Source organism: Mustela erminea, chromosome X (assembly GCF_009829155.1).
Source record: "Mustela erminea isolate mMusErm1 chromosome X, mMusErm1.Pri, whole genome shotgun sequence".
Classification (NCBI taxonomy): Eukaryota; Metazoa; Chordata; class Mammalia; order Carnivora; family Mustelidae; genus Mustela; species Mustela erminea.
In genome coordinates this window covers 92,515,372-92,540,603 of record NC_045635.1, presented here as the reverse complement: position 1 = coordinate 92,540,603, position 25,232 = coordinate 92,515,372, and the positions used below count along the sequence as shown (strand labels likewise).

The window sequence follows — 25,232 nt, the reverse complement described above, 5'->3', positions numbered from 1 at the left end:
GCACATGACACGGGACACATAAAGCGCGCATCAGAAGACACAGACGTCACACAGAACATGTCACCTCCAAATGCAGCCTCACCTGCTTCTCTCCCACATGTTCCTCCAAGCTTCACATCCTTAACATTGATTATTTTTAGAGGCCCTATGCCGTCTGCAGGGTCCTGGCTGATTCATTTGCTTCATTGCATTTGCCCTACTGGTTTATTTATCGATGTAGTTTCTCAGATTCATTCATCCATGTACTTAGTCCCCTCCTTGTTCCCAAATGGGTATAAGGCGGCTTACAAGAAGACACAAAATACAGTATGATAGCATAAATTCAAAGTAGGTAAGAAAAGTAAAAGGGAAAAAAAATCCAGTACAGAGACAGAAACATAAAATGGCGCCTGGAAGAAAGCCAATACAAAGTGCATACATACCGTGCGGTCCCATTATGAGTGCTCTGCATGGGCCACACATTGGGCTCCAAGCTCTTTAGCAGCCGAGAAACCGGATCGGTCTCACCTTTCTCGGGGACCGTAAAATCAAATCAAAGCACTTGTTCAGGATGTCCTTTTCCTGCTCTACATCTTGAAAACTTTTCTATGATAAAGTATCATGGTGGGAAAATGTCTCTCTTAATTCGTTCTAATGCCAAGCTCCAGCTCCTGAAACAGTCTCTAACAAAGATAGATCCTTAATCTGGAAACTACAGCTGCTGCTTTTTATTTTGTTTCTTCCTTATCTCTTGAACTCCATTTGGTCAATGGAATGTAGCTATTAAAAAGACTTCTTCAATGAGCAAAAATCTCTGCTTTCATTTAACTCAAGAGATAGACAATATAATGATATTTATAACAAAAATTTGAGAAGGACCCCAAATATCCAACAAAATAACTGGTCAAATAAACCACGATGCCACTGTATGGTGAAATATTACACACCATTAAAAATGGTATTTAGGAAAACTTATTAAAAATGTAGGAAAATATCTGTGATAAAACTTTTAAGTACATGTTAAGTAAAAAATGAAAAAATAAAACTGCACTATTAGGATTTTAATTATGTAAAAAAGCTGTATATGAGAATTTTATATATATAACCTATATCTATAGCTATATAATCTATATCTATATCTATATCCATATCCATATATAATAACACCACAAAAAATCTGGAGAGAAATCTTCTAAAATGTTATCATTTCTGAGATTTGTGAATACGGGCTACTTTTATTTTTTCTGTTTGTCCTTAGTTTCCATCTTTTTATATATTGATAAACAAGTTCCATATGATATGAAGAAAGAGGATGAGGAGGAAAAGTACCAACCCAGTGGTTATTTTTAGCTTGTAAAATTATGGGCAATTTTCATTTTCTTTAAAGTTTTCTATAATCAACATGTAAGTTCTAGTTAGACACAAAAGTACTTCAAAAAAAAAAAGGAAAGAAAGAAAGAAAGAAACAAGAGTTCTAAAAAATCTGATTGTTTTGTTGTTTTGTTTTTAAGGTCCAGAATGATACAAATATAATACCATCTCACCATATTGTAGCACTTTTTAATTTTAACAGCTCTCTAATACTTAGAATTGCATTTGGCTACCAGAAGGAGGTAGCCCGGGTATCACTCCCTGCATTTAACAGGTGTTGAAACTCGGTGACTGGCCCAAATTCACCATAATCAGTGGCTGAGCTGAACTCCAGTCCAGGTTCTTCAGAGCCCAAATCCAGTACTCTTCCCATTCATTTGCAACTGATCATGCTATAACCCAAGGAGTCACCAAAAGGCAGAAAACAGGGAAACAGCGACCCCTCCTTACCTCTGAGGGTCAACTTCCCCTGCAACCCTCAAGGTAGTAGAGTTTAGGTGAGGAAAGTATGATTTTAGGAGGTTTCCCAAAAAGTGGAGGGGGCAGGGAAAGTGAGGTCACATGCGAACTCTTGAAAGCTTTCATGGATAATTTTTTGCACAGTGAAACAAAACAGTAACAGCACATTACCTAAAGAGAATAATGAGAGTTTATATAGCTTAAATTTGTAAAAATGATAGGCTCTACAGCATTTCCATTTAGATCTTAAGAGGATTTCCAGAGGTGATGAGGATGTTGTGCTCATTATGGCAGAGGGACAAATGGGGGTGACAGTGAAATGATGAACAGGGGTGCACTGTTAGCTCAAATCATGGGTTTTCATATTCTCCCAAATCATTGGAATCCAATCCTGAAATTGGAAAAACTTGCTTGTGATTTTTGCCCTATACAAGCAAGTGGCTTAAAGTGGTAAAACTTCATGACTCACTCTTCTGAAGATGCTGTCTCCTCAAGTCTTTCCTGAAGATACTTTAGCACTTCTGGACAGAGTTCAAATTGAATTGTTCAAGCTTTGTCTAAAAGTGGCCTACCAAGTGTCTATTATGCATACTTAAGTGGTCCTCCTTCATGATTTAGGCTCATCTGTGGGTGGTTTTTTCCTAATATCATAGTGTAATAAGACTCTTAGCACCTCTTTATAGAGAATTCAATGAAATCATTCACACTTGGTCTGAAGGCAGCTTATCAGCTGTCCAGTAACGATATTAAATGGTTCTCCTTGATGACTGAGGTTCTATGGAAGATGCTTTCTCTCCAAAGTGATATCTTGAAGGCATCACAGCACGTCCTTGCAGAGTTCTTCTAAACCACTCAATCTTTGAACAGGTTACGATTTGATGTATAGATGTATCAATTTCTATTACTTTCTTGGAGAGGGTTTAATCATGTTCTGAAGACTCTGCACCTGTTGCTTCTAATTGTGTTTGTCTCCAGTCCCACAGCTTCCCAAATATCTTCATCATCACTTATGATAATCACCCCTGGGGTACCGGAAGCTTCCTGAGAGTCATCCTCTAGCGGCATCAACAGGTTCAGTTTCAGCCAATGAGTGCTCTTGGACCAAATGTTCCGCCTCATCTATAGGTTCTTCTTAGCTAAAGACTCTGTTCGGAACAGATTGTTGAAAGTTATGTCACCATCTCTAGCCAGATTTTTTTTTTTTTGTCAGCTTGTATTACTGAAAGGCTCTGTTAAATTATCTACTGTTTCTTTTATTAAGAAGACAACATTAGTGATAGTGTCAGAACCCCATGCATTAAGATCTTCAGACAGAGGAGGCTTTGTGAGATTCTGAACAACAAATGAATGCATTAGTTTGGCCTAAGTCTTCTTGAATGGCTGGATCACTGATCTAAGGGCTCAAGGATCTGAGACAAGCAACTCGTTATAAAGATAACCTTAACATGAAGGGGATACACTGGCAAATGCAGCTGAGATACCAGAAGGACTGGGAAGAATCAGCAGGCTCTGAATTCAAGATTTTTCTTTTCTTTTTTTTTTTTCAGTTCTGAATTTCCACAAGAAAGCACTGTTCAAACCATTCCTTAAGGAGAGAAGGAGTTATCCAGGCTTTTCTCTTTGTGTGCCAGTACACCAGAAACTTGGCTTGGCTCCCCCCTCCCCCAACCCTGAGAAGATTTGGACATAGGTTTGTGTCAGGCAGCAATGGTTTCACCATGAGGTCACTGCCAGGTGTTGGCACAAAACAGAAATGTCAGCCTCTCTGTTTTTGCTGAGCTCGTGTAGGTACTGGTTGGCTCTTTTTTCTTCAAAAGGACAAGTGGTATTATTCAAAGGCTTCCAAAGCATGGCAGTCTCAACCATGAAGATTCGGGCAGGCACACAGTCCCCTGCTTCAGTCGCTTCCTGCACTTGTGGCAGATGCAACACAGGAGCGGCAGGGTCTCATGGTTCTTTCTTCTGCACCACGCTCGCTGAGGACTTGGTCTCCTAGGCATAGCACACCATAAATTTCTCAAACCATCCTTTGCTCTGGGCAGTTTTTTTTTCCCCCTGGAACCCACTTCGGTATCTTAAAACACACCTTTGGCCATTCCTTGTGCGTGTTTGCAGACCCTTTGTGCGGAAAGTGCTTCATTGTCCTTTTGCTTGTCTTCACACACAGGGGTTTGACATTTCTATCCTCCTTTCCATATGGGTCACCCGAAATAAAGCTCCTTTTCAGTGACAGTGGCATACCAAGAGGCAATCCTGGTCCTACTAAGAGTGTTGGCTTTCCTTACAGTATGAATTGTGAGACTCATTCACACCATGTAAGTGACTTGCGAAGCTATTTGTTTTAACTCAAAGGAGTGGATGGCATGTGTCCCTTTTCTAAAGATACCCCCTTTTTTTCCTTTTTGGCAGTTTGCTGTGGTGCTTGCTTCACCCTTTTCCAGCTCAATAGTCACACTTTTAGAAGCGATATTTCAGTTTATGCTTATTAATGCAACCTGACCCCTATTTACCAGAGATTCTCTAGCCCCTCAGTATCACAAATGGTTTTATGAACAGCACATGGATAAATGTCAATACATTGTTGTGATGCTCGTGCAAATGGGGCTGATGGTGGAGGAATGAGAGAGGGAACAAAGGACTCAGAAGTGTCTTCCCACCTCATGACAGAGCCAGAGAGACAATCATGTGACAACTCGGGCTGCCTCCCGCATACACAATTCAGAATTTTCACCGTTGTCAGAAAAGTATATAGAATTAAATCCACCTACACTCAAATTTCCAAAAAGGACAACTTACAGTTGGAAAGGAATTAAAACTCCCCTCTAAGTTAACGGAAAGAAAGTCACTATTCATATATTCAAGACAGTGCTGTTATGACTTCCCTTGTTTGAACACCATGAATTCAATTTTACGTGAGATGCAAACACGGCCTAAGTGTATTTTCTGTAAACCCACAGTTAAGTCAATCACATGTTATCCTCTGACAAAACGCAACCTCTGAAGGTGTAGACGGAAAGGTCAGGCAGGCAGGCCCCACACAGCCAATGCTCCAGAAAGGACTACCCAAGAAAGAAAGTGACAATGAAAGAAAAAAAAACACTAGCCCCTTTACAATGCCCGGCCACTGATACTTTACTTTTATCCCCTCCTCCTGGGAAGATAGAGCGAAGCCTGGCTTTCTTATTCTTCTCTTCCGGGGCCATGGGAAGTGGTTTGGAGCTGTGGTTGAGTGCTGAAGAATCTCGGTTGTTACTGTTCATCCTCAGCGGGGGAGCTGGGGGTTTCTCTTCATTATCCAGACTGTCAGACATTTTCAGTGACAATTGATTGCACAGCTCCTACAGAACAGGAGGAGAGAACAGGAATTGAGAAAGAAGCAGCCTTAAAAAAATTATCCAGTAAAATGGGGATTCCGCCATCTTAGACACAAGAGCACTGGTCTCGCGTGGTCTTAGGTTTTGTGATGACCTTTTGGGGAAGTTCTTCTCTAAAGGGGAGGGAGCTGCCTCCCTAAAGACAAATGACACGATTTTCCAAAGAAGATGAAGATAATAATTAATGGCTCTTCAGTACCTACACACAAACCTATCAAATCCCTTCCTATTTTCTGCTGTCCACTCACAGTCTTTTAATGAACAATTTATGATCTTCTTTAAAAATTCTACTCTGGGGGTGCCTGGGTGGCTCAGTGGGTTAAGCCGCTGCCTTTGGCTCAGGTCATGATCCCAGGGTCCTGGGATCGAGCCCCACATCGGGCTCTCTGCTCAGCCGGGAGCCTGCTTCCTTCTCTCTCTCTCTACCTGCCTCTCTGCCTGCTTGTGATCTCTCTCTGTCAAATAAATAAATAAATCTTTAAAAAAAAATTCTACTCTTATTTTGGTGACATTCAGGAAGCACAACCTCTTCAAAGTCTGGGGTTCACACGAGTTTGGTTGTTGATTGTTAATGGCCCCAAATAAGGATGTGTTAGCTGCTTTGACACTGGGATGCCGCTGGCATCAGATTCTTACCTGTGTGTACCTGATGTACAAAACACACTCTACTATTCTTTGAGAAATAACTGGGGCACAATCTAGTAGGCCTGACAGTGTTAGCTGACTTTGGGTGTACTGATGGGGAAACAATGCCTCATCTTCAGGTAGCAGGTAGGAGATAAAGCTGAGCCAGATACCACCACAAGAAAAGAGGAGCTAGCTCCAAGGAGAGGACCAGTTCCTGAGGAGACATTATACTTTCAACCTTGTCATGTTTTATGTCCTGAAATGGGGAATGAGGGCATTGGCCTGAGTAACAGGGTTGAAAGAACCAGTTGGGGTTTTGGCAACTTACCTGCTCTTAATTTATTACTTGTTAGTATCTTGTGCTAAGGGCTGAATGTGTTCAGGTTTCATCCCACTGGAAGGTAAAGTGACCTGGAAAAGCATGGACTCCCCGAGGAAGTGTTCCTGTTTGCAACTGTTTTCCTATTCTAATTCAAGTCCCTCTGCTAGGACCCCAGTGGAGGCTTGCCATCTCAAGTCATGCCTTTAGAGTATCTTCCAAGTGCATCTCCTGGTTGAATGCAAGATAAGTCAAATCCCAGTGCAACAGAATCTGTGTAAATTCAAGTATTAACTGGAGCTACTTTAGGAGTATAAGAGCTATCAAAAAATGACTTAGCAGATCACTTTATTCCAACAACATTTACTATAAACAAACAAGTACAGCAACGACCAGGGTCTCCTCGTCACCTGTCGTAATGAGAAAGAATCTTTCATAATTATTTTTATCCCTTTAGTGGGTACATGTGTTTATTATTCACAGTCATGAACTCTGATGTCACGTGATGTGGAAGATTTTTAAAATTTTACCATGTCCTAAATTTTCTCTTATTTAAGTATTCAAGAACAGGTGAGTACCAATTAATAGTTTCTCCATCTGCACAGGTGACTGCCAACGAACAATGACTGGCTTGATCTTAATCTGGGCAAGAGATCTTTTTTCTTTTCCTTTGCCAAAGTGTCACATCTTGCATTATCTTAACGAATTTAAGACCCATTCTGTAGTTTCTTCAGTAATCATGCAAGGGGAAACACTCCGTAATAAAAGCTTGATCACCAATGACAACCTGATTAACCCTGCTTTTTCCTATATAGGTGAAACCATAGCACAAGATAAAGTGAAAAGCTATGATTTTAAGGATATACTCTATTAAATATTTTGATTAATATGTGGAACTCTTGCTAATGCATCTGCATTCCCTCTTGCATTTTAAATGTGGTTCTTCTAAATTCACTGTTTCTCCAGAAGAAAAGCAAGTTGAACACTGACTTTACCAGCAGCCATACTCTGTAGTGGACAGGTTCCCAGTTTTCATTTAGTCAGTGAGAATTTGCCACAGAAAGCACTCTTTTTTGTGTTTTTGTTTGTTTTACTTTTGGGGGTATAAAAATAATGCTTGAGTATGGGGTGATTATTACATAAAGCTCAGATACACAAAATATAGCTTGGTAAAAATAATGAAATTTGAAAGCCATTGCAAAAAAACAATGACACCCCCCCCAAAAAAAACCCCAAACATCTAAGGATTTAAATAGAAATCAGAAATCACAGAGAGAAGGGATAATACATATTTTCTGATAATCTATTACATAACTTAAGATGATAAAAGTTGGAGAAACAGGCATGGCCTCTGAAATATGATATATGAAGCTGGCCTTACATAATAAGGTAAGCAAGAGTCTGGGCCAGTCAGAGTTCTAGTACACCTACGTCATTCAAAATACTAGGCTCCTTTGTTCTTGATCAATTAGGTGTGGCTAACGGACTGGTGTTTTTTGTTCCGAATTACTCTCTGGCTAGTGACTCAACAGGTAGGTGCCCTGCTTCTTTTCAAGCTGCCTGATTATTCTGACCTCATTTGACCAGGTATGTTTTTGGCTGGGAAAAAAGAGGGGCAGAAAACCCTAACTATACTCCCCTATGTTACACTTGAAATCACAGATCAAAAACTTGCCCACTACATGCTTGCTGTGGTCTGTAACACAGGCATCTGTGAGGGACCCAGCTTATATCCACACCTTTCTATTGCCCAGCAAACTGGAATTGCTTTAGCTCTATTCAACTCATCCAGGGATTGTAAGAGGAACTGGAATCCACCTCTCACGGGGATAGAAAAGAACCTGAGAAATCCTTGTCTAGTTAAACACTAAAAATGGCAAGCCTGGAGCAAACCATCGTTCAGTTTTACCTAGACATTTCTGATTTGGTTTTGCTTGAGTTGTCTTGATATTACTTCAGTTCCTTATTTCCCACTCCCAGGCACAACTAACCTTCATCTCCTAATTATTCCAGAGAATTCTGATTTGGTGACAAAAGGATAGTGTAGGAGGCTCTTGTTATCTCTAACTCACCTTCAAAGCAAGTGCTTCAAAGCAAGCTTTCAGAAGACCGATGGAAGAAGGGTATGAGCCTGTGAGGGAGCTCAGCTGTTAATATGTTTGTTTCCCAAGTGGAAAGTGTCTCTGATTATTCCAGAAATGTAGAAGAACGGGGGATTCGATTATTTTATGTTTGTAAACAATGCCAATTTACTAAACCAGGTCCCTCCCCTGAGACAGCTTTCTACAAAGGATACTATTAATGGATTGCTGGTTCAATCTGCCTATGATGTCATTATTTCCAAGATCTTGAAAGAGACTATTTTGTTTGGGGTGGCTGTAGGCTCTATTTCAAGAATTGTACAAAAGTGCCATTATTCTCTAGGAACCCAATCAAAAAACTGTTTATCTTTAAAGTTTAACTGTTGTTGTTCACTTCTGCAACAGAACAGAAACTGGCAAGCAAGTGGCACACTGGATTTAGCCCCAGCCCATTCATTTCACTTTTAGAACTTGGCCCTTCGCATCGTGGAGAAGGAGCTAACTTTAATGGACAACCAGCAACAGTTTATATCTGCTCATAACTTGATTTACTATTTGGCTACTGGGATTTTCAGAGAGAATGCAAGCGGCTCCTCCGGATGGTGTATATTTTTGATCTGGCCCTTGGGACTTCATGTAGCTTACTGATGCTGAAGTGAAATTTATCAGCAATAAGAAATGAGCCTCTTGTTTCAGGATAACCAAGGAGGCTGGGCATCCCTTTCTTCAGAGTACTAGAAACTCTTACTTCTCTCTTCCCCTTCCTCCTTAGCTTTTTTTTTCTCTCTATTCCACACTCCATCCAAGCCCACCCCCAAGTGTGAGGGCAGGCACGCACACACAGGCACATACACAAACATGCATACACAGACACCCCCCCACACAGCTTTTCACTGACTTGTGTTTTATTTTTTCTTAATTTTTAAAAGGTTTTATTTATTTATTTGAGAGACAGAGAGCATGAGAGCAGAGAGAGAGAGAGAGAGAGGGAGCAAGTAGGAGAATGGGGGAGAGGCAAAGGAAGAGAGAGAAGCAGACTCCCCACTGAGCAAGGAGTCTGATGTGGGGCCTGATCCCAGGACCCTGGGATCAAGACCTGAGTTGAAGGCAGCCATTTCACTGACTGAGCCACCCTCACACCCCTGACTTGCGTTTTAACACAAAGATTTAGTGCAAAGCATTTTAGAGGAAAACTTTAATCCAGATCTATGGCAGCTTTCAATGAAATGATTAGGCATTATACACAACTGTCATTATTCGCTCATTCCTCAAAAATGAGCTCACCCAGCACAGTGCCACACCAGACACTCAGTGAGTGCTCAGTAGATTAAGAGAAAGCCACCAACTTACATGTTGCAGGAGTCAAGAGGACAGAGAAATGGGCCCTTGTACTCCAGCTAGCATGGTAAAAATTCATACTACGGCATCAGTGTTGAATTGGATACAATAAAAATGCCCATCGTGCCCATTTGCTACAGGTGTGTGAAGGGTGAGAGTCCAGAAACACTGGCCCTATGATTTTCAAGGCCTCCTATTAAGTCACAAGCAACTGAAAGAAATGTTTTAATCAGACCTCGTGCCATCAGAGACAACCCACATGTCTGTATCATTCTGTCTGCTTTCAAAATCAAAATAATTGTTTATTTGCATATTTCCCCAACGAGAAACAAACTAATACTGGCCTCCTTTCAAAAACAAAAGCCCAGGCCAGCAGATGCACAGCCATGATTAAAAAAAAAAAAAAAGCTAGAGGCAGAGCACACCAATATTGCTTAACACCCTCTTCCTACTGAACTAGAGCATGTAACACAGAAAGGCGATGTAGCCTGGGGGGGGAACTTCCAGGGGGAACTTCCTAATGTTTCTGAGATACTACACAAAGAATAGGGTTGCAAGACACCTTGAGCTTATCAAATGACAGCCAAACTGACAAGAGCACCTATGAAAGGAGATGGAATTTAGGATCTCAAAAATAGAGTAAACAAGTCACAGAGCTCTATGTTAAAACATGTAACAACACAGAAGAGTCTTTCAAATTTCTAGAAATTGGGAGACCTTGATTAACAAGAGCTAGCTCTATAGATCACGGAATAATTGAGCTTTTAATGACAGCCTCCAGACTTGGAAGTGTTATGTAAATATAGATGTAAAATCAGCCAAAGTGTCTCCTGAGACAATGTTGTCAGTGCTGGGCTGTTCTTAGTATTTGAGGACGAAGAGAACAATGGACACACTGAATTACACTTTGGTGGTAGGGAAAAAAGGATCCAAGAGCTACCTGCTGGCTCCTTCCTTGGCTCCACCCATTTTCAAGATGGCTCACTGACCTTCCATGTGTCCTGCGCTGATACAAAACCCACTCACCCTGGACACATTATTGGCAACTGAAACAACCAGCTTATGACTGACAATGCAAGAAGATGGAGGGGACTGTTTTCAATTGCCAAAAACCCCCCCAAAGAACCACCGAGTCATTCCAAAGGGAACAGCATATTATAATTGGGAAGACATTGCTTTGCATTTCAACAGCAACCCCGCATCCGAAGATATCTAGCGGCTTGTTGGAAAGGAAGTCCCATAGTATGCTAAGATGCTAAAGAGGAGGGAAAGAACATTCACCTCATTTGACAGAGAGAATGAGTCAGGTCCGAGTCTCCCAGCAGCTCGAAACCTGCACTCCTCGCATTCCCAAGCTAGGTGGATGAGGGACAGCTAATGACAGGCAGCCAGATGGGCCCAGCTCAGCAGATCTGTCACCTCGTCTCATACCACACATAGTTCTTATACATACCATGCCTCCCGCTGTATCATAAGCTCCTTGAAGGTAAGGACCCCTCCTCAGTCTTAACTGTATGCTTTCACACTGCCTCATACGGTGCCTCGTTCCCAGCCGGCATTAAATACACACATGAAGTAGTGAACAGAATTCTATACGTTCTGTGCATTTATCGCCGCTCTGAGTACGTTTTTCACCATGTTGCAAAAGCCTGTATGCCTACTCAAAGCAGATCTGAGCCAAGAAGCCATGTTTGGAAAAACCGGCCATAGTCTAACTGCCAAGCCAGTGGGCACGGCATAGAAGTCAGCTACCAGCTGATGAGCAAGACCTCATTTTTTTGTTTATTCCACAAATTTGTAACATCCCAAGAGCTTCCACCCTCATTTGAGCTAAACACCACCATATGAAGAAGGGAGTAGCAGCCCTGTCTCCACCATGAGGAATTTATAGAGCACCGAGGCTGACTTACCCAGGGTCACAAAGTGTGAGAGGGGAGATGAGAATCTCAGATGCTCCTCAGTTTCCCTTCCAGGACACCCACGCAATGTGCACCCAAGGAAACCAGCCCCACACGCATACTCCTCGTATATACACTCCTATAATCTCCACATACTCCTAAGACAGTTCTAGTTTTCTCATTTCAACCCACTGGGGGCTGGTACTTACTGGTATCACCTGTTGTTCTCATCCAAAGACCCAAGGCTAGGTGATTAACTGACAGGACTCCAACAGGTTGCGTTGGCCAGGAGAACTAATTCTTAGACGGCCTTGTTTTGGAGCCTGTCTGTTCTGGGGCACTCACCGAGGGGACTCTGCTATCAGAGACAGGGGTGTGCTGTTTCAGAGAGCCTTGCCTGGGAGATACCATTACAGTGTGTAATGGAGGGAAGCCATTTCTAAGATCATTTGATCAGGAAGAACTGAGCTCCTTGTTAGGTGGATTTGCAGAAGCAGCCGGACAAGCAAGGGAGGTACTGGCTCTTTTTACAGCCGCCTGGTTTCAATCTTAGATCCTGTGGATGATAGCTCGCTACTGACATACATACAGCCACGGTCACACAGAATACATTCGTGTTCGCTCTCATCCACACAGGCAAATGAGGTCAGTTCTGCCGTAGTTCTGTTCTCTGCTAACGTCTTTAATGAGTGACTTCCATTGTTTGCGGCAGGAACTTGACATTAATTAAATCCAATAAGCCAACCTATTATAGTTGCAAATTTCAAAGACAGGCTGCAAATGAGGAAATCAATAGGTAGACCCCGGCATCCAGACCTCATATACTGCATGTATTATGTAGAACCAATAGTCCTTATTGGAACTTCTCAAGCTTCTAAATGTATGCAGCACCACACATTTAATATTCATTGTGTATGCTGCCGTGAGCTAATGCCAAGAAAATGCTAATGATCATCTGATGTGTATTTATATTTGCAAACTGATGCATTATTACGGGTTTCAGCTTTTACATTTCCAACACTGAGGCTTCTGAGAAGAGAAAATAAGATGTGTAAAGAACAGAGGTAGATGATTTCTTAAGCAATAAAACAGCCACCACCACCACCACCACCACCACCCCCCAAGGTGAATACTCAGATACCTCAAAGAAATGTGTGGGAAAAGGAAAAGGGAAGCAAAGATTAGCAATAAAACATTTCCTAATTCTCAAAACAGACTGTGGTGTCCTTGGAGGCATTCAGATGGGAAAAATTAGATGCAGACGGACAGCCCCAGTGAACAGGATATGGTAAGCCAACATCTGGAGTCTCTGGGGTTTTAGCTGCTCTCTGTTACTATGCATGGGTGATAATTACACCCTTCCCTGACCCACTCCAGTGAAAAAAACCACAAATTTCCTCAAATTCAGGTCTAAAAATTCAATTCCCGAATTTGCTAAGGTTTTTGGTACACCAAACAGATGCCTGGATGTTGTTTTCCGACCCGTGTCCTGCAGCTCATCGTCCTAGGTTCTTGCTCTGTTCTCAGTTACTCTGTCCCCAAATCAGTTTTCTGCAAGTAGGTGGCAGCTGCAGTTGGAAGAGGGGAGATGCATGGGGTCGACGGAGACCTTCCTATGATTTCTGAAGCATTTCTAAAGCAGGAATTTGGGTGGATTTGCAAAGCTCGTATTTCATCCAAATGAATGAACAAATGAATGAATGGCATCTTGTCAGAACTGGAGGTCAAAGAAGATGAGCTGGCATAAAATGCAGCCACTCCTTTTCAAGCTTCTGCCCTTGACCTAAGTTTCTGTGCTCACATTTCAAGAGAGCTGTGCGTGTATCTCAACAACTTATTTGGGGACTATGGTTAAAGAAGAGGAAATACTACCTACTTAAAAAAAATGCTTCCCTCCAATACTAAAGGAAGAATGGGGTGTGACAACACCTACTTTCCATCTATCCCACTTCACAGATGGTAGGAGATTATGATTCAGTTGGCCAGAGCTTCGGTGGCTGGAATCCTCGCTCTCCACCCCCAACCAAAGACAAAGTTTTGGTCTTCATCAAACTGGCCCAGGGTCAATGAAAAGATCATACCCCACTCAGAGAAATCCTCTGAGAATCCAAAAACCTGATCTGATGAATGACCTCACAACGGAGTGTGCTGGTTTTCCCAGCTTACACAAGTTCTTCATTTGCAAGGTGTTGGAGCTACCAGGTGGTCTGTTCCCCTTGCTACACCTTACTCCACTGACTGGGGAGAGCTGCCACTGTCCACTTACAGAAGACATGGCTCACCACTGGTTCTTGCGGGGGGCGGATCTGCCCTCCAGCACACAGTGTCAGCTTTGCTTCCCCAGCACTCTTTCTCTCTCTTTCTTTCTCTCTCTCTCTCTCTCTCTCTCTCTCTCTCTCACACACACACACACACACACACACACACACAGGACAGAAAGACAGCCCTGTAAGACTTTCTGTAGCCCTGGGAATCCCCTGGGTTGAGATCACAGTGCCTGGACCTCACCTCAAGGGAAGACTTGGTGCCCCGCAGGGGAACTGCAGATAAAACAGAAGCAGGGTTTGGTGCCAGGAGCTGGAGTCAGCAGGCCTGAGTGGGGATCCATCGGCAGGTTCTAAATTCCTCCCATGGAGCCTGGACCGTGGCCTGGCACATAGCCCGACAAAAACTTGGGTAGGAACAAGGAGAGGAAAGCCGGTGTTCATAATAAATTATCTAACTCTGGGTTATAACTCTGCATCAGACAATGTCCATCTCAGAGTGCTCTTTCTGCTTTAAGACTGAGCCCAATACGCTGCCTGCCCCTATGGTCACGTAAGCCAACCACCAGCTGCTTCTGGCCTTTTGACGGTTGCCTCGGCATACCCTATCCTCTTCTGCCCTGATAGAGAATGAGAGGTTGCAAGTTATACTGCTGTGTAAAGAGAGGACAAGAGAAGATCTTCCTTCAGACTGACTTTGCTTTTTCTAGAGAAAGAAACCAACTGCATGGGTTCTTCTTGTTGATTTTTGGTTGACTCTTGGTTCAAAGAATTCTGAGACTGATACAGAAATATACTGCCCTCTGAGGTGTCCGACAGTAACTCTAAAAATATGCCTCTTAAGTAACCCATCTGTGCCTGCATCCACACACTCAAAACAACAAATACTGACTTGAGCTTATGTGCCAGGTGACATACTAGGCACTGGAAAGGAGATTATAGATTTGAGAAGTGGGTTTCATCTCTGGCTGCATAAAAATACAGATAAAATACAGATAAAAGTACAACTACAACTACAAAACAAGTCAGGGCATGTGCATTGTGGAATGAAGGGTGCTAAAAAAAAAAAAAAGAGGGATTGCAACAGTTCACAAGAGGGTAAGACTCTCTGACTGCCCTCTTACTTGATGAGAAATCAGGGCCAATAACCATACACCCATCTCTACATAAGAGGAGTACTGCACATTGTTCCAAAGAACATCATTGACTTGCCTTTCATTCCCATGCTACCAACACCCAGAGGCCTCAGGTGCTGGGTCAGGTACAGAGGGCATACAAAGAGAGATGAAGGGCAGTCCCTATCTTCAAAGAGCTCACAGTCTAGTGAGGATGACAGACATACACAGTAGGAAATGTAGTACAATGAGACCCTCAGCATAGGAAGCTTTGGAGGGACACAGCAGGGAGGATGATATGTCCCGAGAGGGGTGAGAGGACACAGCACTGGAGCAGGGTATTGAAGGATGAGTAGGAGTTCCCTAGGTTCTAGGCAAGCCGTGAATAAGGTACAGTCTGCCCTTGAAGAGAATTAAAGTGTAATCAGTGATGGCCACAGATGTTGGCCATGCTTGTAGTGAGTACAAGGATGGCAGCAGGTTGCTACTGAAGGTCAGAGTCAGGGTCCTTTTCAGAGTCAGAGTCCTTTCCTTTGCAAAGGAAGTACACTTGAGCTGAATTCAGCAGAACAACTAACCACACCATGGCGAGGATATGTCTTGGCACAAGGAACGTGATGTGTTAGGTAGGGCCCGGAGATTAGAAATAATGTAGTGTACTAGAGGAGCTACCGGTAACTTGGCTGTACCACAGTAAAGAAGAGGGATAGAAAAAATAACACCAGTAGAGACCAAATGAAGACGGGTCTTGTATGCCCTTTTTCTGGGGTTTGGCCTCTTCCTGTCTAGGTGAAGAGGCCTCAAGCCATGGGATGGCATGACTAACTATGAACTTCAGAATATTTACTTGGGTGAGAAGGTGGCAGATGTCCAATGCTGAAGACTCAGTTAATTTTTCCACCATAGGGTGGAATATTAGTGCAATATTCTAGGTAACAACATGGAAATAATTTGGAAGAAACAGTACTGAACAGGTGAGCCGGGAGAGAAAGGCAAGCACAGGCACCAGGGGATTGGAAAGACAGCAGGAAGGATATTTCAAGAGGGGTCTCTGTTTTGGGCACTGGCCAAAGATAGCAGGGATGTTAGGCCTGGTGGGATTAACTGGTCCAAGGATCATGAATGGAAATATAGTTCTAGGGGTGCCTGGGTGGCTCAGTTGTTAAGCATCTGCCTTCGGCTCAGGACATGATTCCAGGGTCCTGGGATCGAGCCCCAAGTCAGGCTCCCTGCTTTGCAAGAAACCTGCTTCTCGCTCTTTTCCTCTCGGCTGCTTGAAGTTCGGCTGCCATCATGAACGACACAATAACTATCCGGACCAGGAAGTTCATGACCAACTGACTACTTCAGCGCAAACAAACAGTTATTGATGCCCTTCATCCTGGAAAGGCAATAGTACCTAAGACAGAAATTCGGAAAAAACTAGCCAAAATGTACAAGACCACACCAGATGTCATATTTGTATTTGGATTCAGAACCCATTTTGGTGGCGGCAAGACAACTGGCTTTGGCATGATTTATGATTCCTTGGATTATGCAAAAAAAAAAATGAGCCCAAACACAGACTTGCAAGACATGGTCTGTATGAGAAGAAAAAGACCTCAAGAAAACAGCAAAAAGAACACAAGAACAGAATGAAGAAAGTCAGGGGGACTGCGAAAGCCAATGTTGGTGCTGGCAAAAAGAAGTGAGCTGGAGATTGGACAACAGAAGGAGTAAAGATGCTGCAGTGGCTTTATCTGTCGTGATTGTGCAGATTTTTCATGAGAGGATTAATAAACTAAGAATGTTAATGTGGGAAAAAAAAAGGAGCCTGCTTCTCCCTTTCCCACTCTCCGTGCTGGTGTTCCCTGTTCTTGCTATCTCTTTCTCTGTCAAACAAATAAATAAAATCTTAAAAAAAAAGAAAGAAATACAGTTCTATCCCAAAAGGCCCAAAACAATGTGGGAGGCCAAATTCTTTTTTTTTTTAAGTCTTTGGGTTTTTTCCAGCTTTCCTGGGGTATAATTAACAAATAAGAATTGTATATGCTTAAGGTATACCATGTGAAGTTCTGAGATATGTATACACCGTGAAGTGGTTACAATTCAACTTAAGTGATACAGCCAGCACCTTACACAGTTACTTTTTTTTTTTTTTTTGGTATGGTGAGAACATGCAGGATCTTCACTCAGCAAATTTCAAGTACACAATATGATATGATTAACTATAGTCGCTGTGCTATATGTATTAGGTCCCTGGTTTAACCTTTAGTTTCTGTTGGGGATTCCAAATAGAACTGTGTCTCAGTTTCAGTTTTGTTTGGGTTTTATCTGTTTCTCGGGGTCTTTTCAAACAAGAGTAAATGACTAGCTTAGAATGGTGGGAGGAAAAACTATAGATTATGTTGGAAGCCTCTCATGTCAGCAGTCATTAAAGCACCAATAATCACTGTATTCCCATAAGAACAATAAGGACAAATTGTTCTAATGATTTTAGCCAATTTAACAGTATTTATGACTTTTAGGGAAAATACCTTTCAACTTTTATATAGACTCTAGTAACATAAAAATTCTACAAAGACTAGTTAGTACCCACAAAGGGACCTCGAATGGGTCACTTTTATAAAAGCCAAAATACAAAGAAAAGAGCATACGCACAGGGACATGGTATATATCTCTGCAAAAATTAAACTAGGACTATCTGATGGGAGGCACAATAAATATCTAAGCATCTTGACTTTGAGAGGTAGAAAACCACATTGCAAGTCATAAAAAGCAGGAGGAAACATCAGTTCACAGGTGGCGGGGGAAAAAATCTCTTTTCAGCTATCTAGCCCTCTCAACAGAGACACCGAGATTAGAGACAATAAATACAAATGTAACAGCTGCTCTAACATGTGGATCTGGCATCATGAAATGGTTCAAGAGAGATGGACATGTGCACTGTAGATATGAACCGGAAGACCATCAGCGTGGGAGGAGGCACACAATTGCCCAGGTAAGTGTACAGAGTAAGAGAGAAGAAAAGGCTGCTGGGGAACACCAACATCTAGGGGCTAGAAGAGGAAAAAGAACCAGAGACCCCTGAGGAATGTGGTTAAAGAAGTGGAGGAACTTGCTAGATGTCTTGGAAACAAAGAGAGGAGTACTTCACTTTGAGTATGGGTATGAGGCAGGCGCCTACAGACATACACACAAGAGAAAGAAAAAGCCACACAGAGGTAAAAAACGCTCCACTTTGTGTCCTTCCATCCTTTCGCTAGAGTTGACTAAGGTTGATGTCATGTCACTTTCATGTCAAGAAAAACAGCCATGTGGCACCAGCGGTCTGTGGATGTGCTTCAGAATGCTTTAAGGAATTCCACACTCTTGGGCATCTGGTGTTGCTTGAGCAGCCTGAACAAAACCACATAGCATGCCTGGAGAAAGACCTTCCTTTTGGTAAAGAATACCACGGTGGCCACTTATCACTCAGCCTTGTTGCAAAGCACTCTTAGGAGATCGTATTTGTTGCACTCCAGCACTGTATCAGACATTGCACAGGATACAAAGAAAAATACAATAGGGTGGGGCTAGCAAATGAATCGTGGCTAGTATTCAATTTTCTTTTTCCACAAGAAGGATTATGCTCAGTTCAAACAGCTCTTATTTGTTCAATGTAGTCCCGAAAGGCATTGCCAAGCCAAGACACAAATGTTCAGTGTGGCTGGGTCCCACCTCAGTCTAGTACTGCTGCTAATGAGATTCATGACCTTGGATACATCTGTGACTTTTGAACCTGTTTCCTTATGTATGAAAGGGGACTACATTGCCAAGAGGTTGTGAGAACCAAAGAATCCAAAGGTGGGAAATATGTGGAGGCAATTCTAGATATTCTACCCAGAGAAGATGCTTATGATTATGACCCTAGCTTTCACGAGCCATAAACAAAATCACCAGCATCAGGATCTCATGTTACTTACTCCTGCCCAAGTTCATGCCACTTGTGTAACTATATTAGATATTATTATTTCAACTTTACAGATGAAATGGACCTCCAGAGACATCAAATCACCAGCTAAGAACATAGAGTGGAAGAGTAAGACTATAACCCTATGTCTGTGGGGCTCCAAAGCCCATGCTTTGATATCTGCCTCCTCAGCCACACAACAGTTCCATGGGACATAATGTGTTCTCAGTTACTCATAGCCTTTGCATGAAAACGGATGTCCTGAGGGCTTCACAGTGAACTGTTTCTCCACTGTGCCACTTAGGACCAAAGCCAGGAAATGGGCAAACCCTCTGCCCTCAAAACAGACATTTCAACATTAGAATCAAGGGCAGAGGTGTGTCTATAGTTAGATACCAAACTTCCGTCTCCCCCAGGATAGGGAGTCTGCCTCTCCTGTTCTCCTCTACGAAGGTTCTACACCAGCAAATAAAGGTGACATCACTGGGGACTTCCTGCTTTCAAGGGAAACGTTCTAGGACTAGAAGAGACAGGTACATGAACAAGAAACACTGTTTCAATGTCCAGAGAAGCATGTTCCAGAAGGACCCAGGAATGGTGGCAACTCTCCATAGGTAAGTTCTGTTCTTCCCTCAGCTTCTTAGGTGGGGTTGAACACTGCCTCCTAGCTTATGGTAAGCAGAAACGTAAAGAAAGCAGGCAACCAATCCTGTGAAAATCAGCTTGTTGGCTGCAAAGAACCATCTTCTTTCTCCGCTGTCTTCGGGTTCTGTCCCTCTGAAGGCACCCACCTCAGAGGGCTGTGGTAAGGGTAAGAAGGTCTATCATTTGTTGAGCACATACTGTTGGCTGGACAGTGGGCTACATGCTTATGTACACTGGCTCATTCCATCCTCATTACAACTCAGTGAGGGAGAAGATATTAGCAACCCTCCCATTTTACAGATGAGGAAATTGAGCTTTAAGAGGGATGAGTAATTGACTCAAACCAGGTTCTGCAGCTAGGAAGCAGCCAAACTGGGATTCAAGTGCCTGTCTTTGGACTCTAGAGCTGGTGTTCCTAATTTCTCTATTGTAATGGATGAATGGGTTATTAACTGTTTTGGAAAGTCTAAGATACCATATAAATGCATGGGGATGGGTTGGTTCACTTAGTACTTCACAAGGCATCCAAGTGAATTCAGGCAGGTGCATTTTTTTTCCTTCCCAAAATTTACCCAGTCCTGTAAAATTACATAAATTGTTTTTGGTGACTCTCAGCATATCCACAGAAATGGTCAAATGTAAATTTGCCAGGCTATTTCTCTAAAGCCATCTCTTGGAGGAGGTGGTGGCTAAATTTTAACTCAGTATAAAATTTCCATTGATGTCTATAGCTCACTTTCCTTCCTCTACCTTAGGCACAGTTGACAAAGGGCTCTGCTACACCATCTTCTGGAAAGATGGCACATCTTGGGATGAGGCAAGAGGTCTACAAAGAGGTTTGCTTTGGGAAATGACTACCCCACATCCTGGCTGCTGTTCCCAACCACCCATGAGCTCTCAAGGCCTTGGGAGCCTGAAGACCACTGGCTGATAAAGAATGCCCCAATCCCAAGCTTCAAGACTGTTAACTTGTGGTACTGTTGCATGGTGTGATTATCTTTTCCATTGGAATGATGGTACCTCAAGGGCAGGGTATGTTTCTTTCCTCCATCTGAATCTCTTTCTGGGTCTAGCACTTGATAGGGTCCCTAGGACATCCTCAATCTACACTGAGTAATGTCACTGAGTAATGGCATTGGATCTGTCCTGACACATTGCTGTCCACCCACGTCTTTCAGTTTCTTACTGGAGTTTCACAAGTAGCTGCTCTGGACCTGGCATCACACTAGACCATGGGAATCCAAAATAAGTTAGATGATGTGGTCTCTGCTTTCCAAGAAGGCCTCAGTCTAATCGCAGGTGTAGAGGGTAATGTGTGGTATTTCAGAGTACAGGCTTTTCCCCATGTGCTAGAGTCCATTATCAAAGGGCAGCTTGGGCCTAGTTTGCCCTCATCTTTCCTCCAGAAAGATTCCAGTAGGGGAAGCCACAGATTAAGGAGGCCCCTACAAGGTGCTTTCATGTTTCTAAATCTCTCGTCAGGAATTGGGATGGCACAGGATTCTGGCACCATGCCCCCCGATTTACTGGTTGGTTCATTCCTGGGATTTGCACTTCTTTTTACCCTCTTGCAGGGAAATCTACAGTCTGTCTGGAACACAAGGAAGTTTTTTCAGCTTGCCTTTATCCACGCCTACTGAGAAATTTCCTCTGTTAACTTGTCAGTAGCAGCTGTTGAAATTCCAGTGGGGTCTATGTGTGCACATACAGAAACTTGAATACCATGTTCCAAGGCTAACAGGGGAAGAGTAGACCTTGCTAGGCTAGAGGTGCCTACCAGAAACAGTAGAGAATTCCAGATCAGAAACATAAAATCAGAGACCTACACTTTTGCCTAGGGAACCAGTGTGCGTGCATAAAGAAACACGCATTACCTTGCCCCCCAACCCTTGGGAGAGAAAGGAAGTGGCAAGTTAGGCCATAAACTTCCAGAAAATAAACCATCTGAACCCCAACCCCTTTTGGGTAGACCAGCTAAGATCTATTAGGGATGACTTATGTAAAATAAAATTATGGCAAAAGGACGTAAGAGTTGATCTGTGGGATTGAGCTTTCTCTTTTTAATCCTAGACATAAATTGCACTCCTTTCTGCTCTGGAAATATCTGGTCCCATGGGTGACCTGGCTGAGACCAACACTTTTTCATCAGCCACAGGTGGCTGAAAAACCTTCCAGCAGGGGTGAGGAGAGCACTAGTTACAAGGAGTGGGGGAGGATAAAAAAAAAGTGACAACTGTGACTATGAACTCCTCATGTGGGGTGTGTGATGGTGTGTGTGTCAGTGAAAAAGTACGTGGCTGTGGCAACATCCATATAGGGCCATGTGTATGTTTGGGGATGTGGGGCGTGTGCCTGAGGGTGGGGTCACTGTAAACCACGTGTGAGTTGCAGATGTGGGTGAGTGAGATCATTCCAGGGAGGGGGTATAAGTCCATGTCCATGTGAGTAGGTGTCAGCATCAATGCATCCATGTGAGAGTCCCCAGAAGAGCCCGTGACCATTCAGGCGAGTTCGCTGAGCTAGAGGCAATGCATTTATGCTTCAGTGACTGTGTGGATATGTGGGCCAATGTGAGCAAGTATATCCACCTCAGGGGAAATGCTGTAGGGGGACTGAGAATCTGAGTGAGTGTGAGTCTGCGTGGCCATCCACGGCGACACCAGCAGTCCGTGTGTGAGTGCACAAACACATTTACAGGAATTGAGGGCAACCATGTAGATTGTGTGCGTTGCAGCGGGTGTGCCAGCGTAAATGCAGGTCACTGACTGTGCAGGTCCCCACGTGTGTACTGGAGAGAATGTGTGTGGCGGTGTGAGGGCATGCCAGTATGAAAGGACGAGAGTGAGAGCGGGCAAGAATGTGATCTTGTGGGGAACTTGCTGGTGTGAATGTGTATGATACGGAAATGGTCGTGGGAGAGGGTGTACACGTGAAAGCACATGCGCGTGACAGAGTGTGATGTAGAATTCAGTGTGCATGGCTGTGAACATGAGAGTATGGAAGACCGTGAAAATGTGAAAACATCAGTATCGAGGCAGGGGTGTGCCGTAAGTGTGACTGTATGTTGACGTGAATTAGCGTGAGTACTGAATGCGAGCGAGCGGATGGATGTGTTGGTGTGTGTCAGTGTGAATGCATCTTTGCGATGACTCTGAGTATGAGGGCAGGGTGATGTGTGTCAGAGAAAGTGGAAGTGTGTGTGCCTCTATCTGATGATCAAGTCTCAGCATGAAGGTGAGCAAATGTGAATGGGTGTCAAAATGAGTGTGTTTCCATGTGGAAGCATGATTTTGTGTGAATGTGACGGAGGTGGCGAGGTTGTGTCCGTGCCAAGTAGTAGCCCCAGAGCATGTAATACTGAGGGTAAGACTGTAAGATGGTATAGCAGCTGAAACGGGGGAGAGTGTATTTATGGTGGGAACGTGCATGCATGTGCGTGTGTCCCTGCGAGGAGTTACGAGCTGTGTCACTGTTTTACGGTGAGCAGGAAACCGTGACCGTGCAAATGTGTTAGAATGTATAAAATCGAGGGTAATTGTGGTTATATAAGCAGCGGACAAGGGAAAATTGGTGTGGGTCTGCGTGTAGACTGTGTGTGAGCACAGAGGAATTAGAGGGTCAAATGTGATTCTACCGTCAGTGTGGATATAGGTTAGAAGGTGGACTGTGAGTGTGTGAGCATGTAAGAAGAGGTAAAGTTGTGAGTGGGTAAGAACATGAGGGGCCGTATGGCAAGTGTGGAGCGTGTGCCACTACAAGCGCATGAACACAAAAATGTACAAGGCAGTGTTCGGCCGTGTGAGTGTGGGCCCTTATGCAGCATGTCTGTAAATACGTGGAGGATGAGGGGGTGGATGTGACTGTCACCATGAATGTGTCCAGTGGGAAAAGTGTGAGCCAAGGAAGGATAAGGATTATGTGAAGGTCCGAGAGTACACAAGTGTGCTCCCGAGTGTGTGTGTGTGTGTGTGTGTGTGTGTGTGTGTGAGTGAGTGAGAGAGAGAGAGAGCACTGAAGTATTTGGGATGCTGAGAAACTCTCGAGGAAGCCTCTTTCCTCCCAAAGCCACAGCACGTGTCCAGTTATATACAGCACATTACACAGCCCCTCTCAACCCTGGTCTCCTGGTGGGCAAAACCATGATTGTAGTACCTACCTCGAGCTAGTCTCCCTTTTATAATCAGAAACAAAAGCAGTAACTAGTAGGAATAAGATACCTACCTTGCAGAGTTACTGTGGGATCAAAGTCTTGTGCAAGAAAAATGCCCACCCCAGTGCTGGCAACCGTAGACAATAAATACACGTTATTATTGGAACTGTCACAGAACACCCAGGAGAGACCCCTGGGCTCACTTCTGACTTGAGTGAGTTCTAGCTACCGTCTGTCACTCAAGGTCTGTAGAAGATACCCTACCGCAGCATCTCTAGGATGCTGAATACATCAGTATCAGCAGGGCTGTAATTTCACACCCTCAAGATCCAGCCGAACCTCTGGAGCTCTCCCTTCACCAAGAGACACCACTGAAACACCTGCCGCTGAGCGGCACTTTCCCTTTGTCCCATCAGACCCAGGGCGAGCTCCGTGGGAAGAGGAACTACACTGTGTATTCCTTGTTTGTTTTCTCTTTGTTTCTGTTGTGGGGTTTTTTGTTGTTTGTTTGTTTGTTGTTGTTCTTGCTTTTTTAAAAGTTTGATTGGTTGCTTGCTTTTGACTTGGATGTTAGGAGAGGTGCCAGGATAACTGACAAATAGAAGTGCAGACAAAGAGAGGGAGGCATGTAAGATACAAAGAGGTAGCTGGACAGCAGCATATGGCAACAGAAGGCTAGACGGGTAGCTGACAGCAGAAGCCCTACTGGCTGCCTGAAGGGAAAGAAGGACATGGCCAAGGAACCTGAAAGAAGTGGAGAGGAAGAGAGGGAATTTGGGGCACTTGGGAGAGAGATGGAGACTTGTGAAATCGGGTCCCTACCCCTAATTTATGGTCTAGTTTACCTGCCAAGATGAATACTCTAGAAATCGTGCAAGAATGATCAAAGGCTGAAGAGAAGCAAGGGCTATGCCGTATACTATGGGCTCAAGTGTTGTTGGACCTGTTTTGGGGGGGAGTGCTCCCTGTTTGGTTGAGAAGGTAGAGGGAAGGTTCTGGAAGGTTTCAGCCCTTGGGGCCCGGAAACTAGAATAGATGGGGTGGTGATAAGTCTTGAATAAGAAGGTCAAATGAAGGTCGTAGAGGAGGAGAAATTTCAGGAACTGGTTGGTCAGTCAGTGACATGTGGCTGAAATGCCACTTTGACATCCAGAAAGCATGAGGAAAGGAAATGCCAGCTTGAAGGGAAGCATGTAAGTGGTTACATGGAAGTTCTTACATGGAGCCTGACAACTGCAAAGTTTTTCGCCATGACCGTTTGGTTGCTTGTCCTACTCACACCATGATGTAGGTCATAGCTATCATCCCCGTATTAGAGATGGAGCAAACTGAGAGACCAGAAAGAAGGGGTTGTGCTCTGAGGCCTGGCTCATAAGGCCCAGCCAGGGCCTTTAATACTGAGAGCTCTGGTGGAAAGGTGGCCTTCACCTGGATTTGGAGATCCCTGACTCCCTGTCCTGGAACCCATTACTCACCTCTTATTGCCACGGCTGCAGGACCTCAGCACAGGTAGGCACTGCCCATGAGAAGGGGCCAGGCTGCCTTCAGCTCCCACAAACTCAGTGTTGGGCACACCAGTTGCCACAAGATGCAAGGACTCAGCTGCTCTTTCTTGGGGGTAACCTGCCAAGAGAAGCATCGTGGGGGCGCAGGAACCTCTTGCTATACCCGCTACTACTCC

The 25,232-nt window shown here is 43.7% G+C and overlaps 1 protein-coding gene and 1 pseudogene across 10 annotated transcripts in view; one reads left to right on the top strand and one right to left on the bottom strand.

Annotated features, from left to right (window-relative positions):
• The window catches only part of PAK3 (p21 (RAC1) activated kinase 3), a 239,921-nt gene that overhangs the window by 83,055 nt on the left and 131,634 nt on the right, over nucleotides 1-25,232 (bottom strand). For 7 of the 10 annotated variants that reach the window (XM_032330609.1, XM_032330611.1, XM_032330613.1 and 4 more), the window contains 2 exons: nucleotides 25,027-25,174; nucleotides 4,946-5,147 (listed from right to left, as the gene is read on the bottom strand). In XM_032330609.1, coding sequence (XP_032186500.1) covers nucleotides 4,946-5,120 — 175 coding nt within the window. In that variant the 5' untranslated portion in view covers nucleotides 5,121-5,147; nucleotides 25,027-25,174. The remainder of the gene's footprint in view (nucleotides 1-4,945; nucleotides 5,148-25,026; nucleotides 25,175-25,232) is intronic. The other 3 variants (XM_032330607.1, XM_032330606.1, XM_032330608.1) reach the window with 1 other exon arrangement.
• LOC116582824 lies at nucleotides 16,104-16,618 on the top strand (annotated as a pseudogene).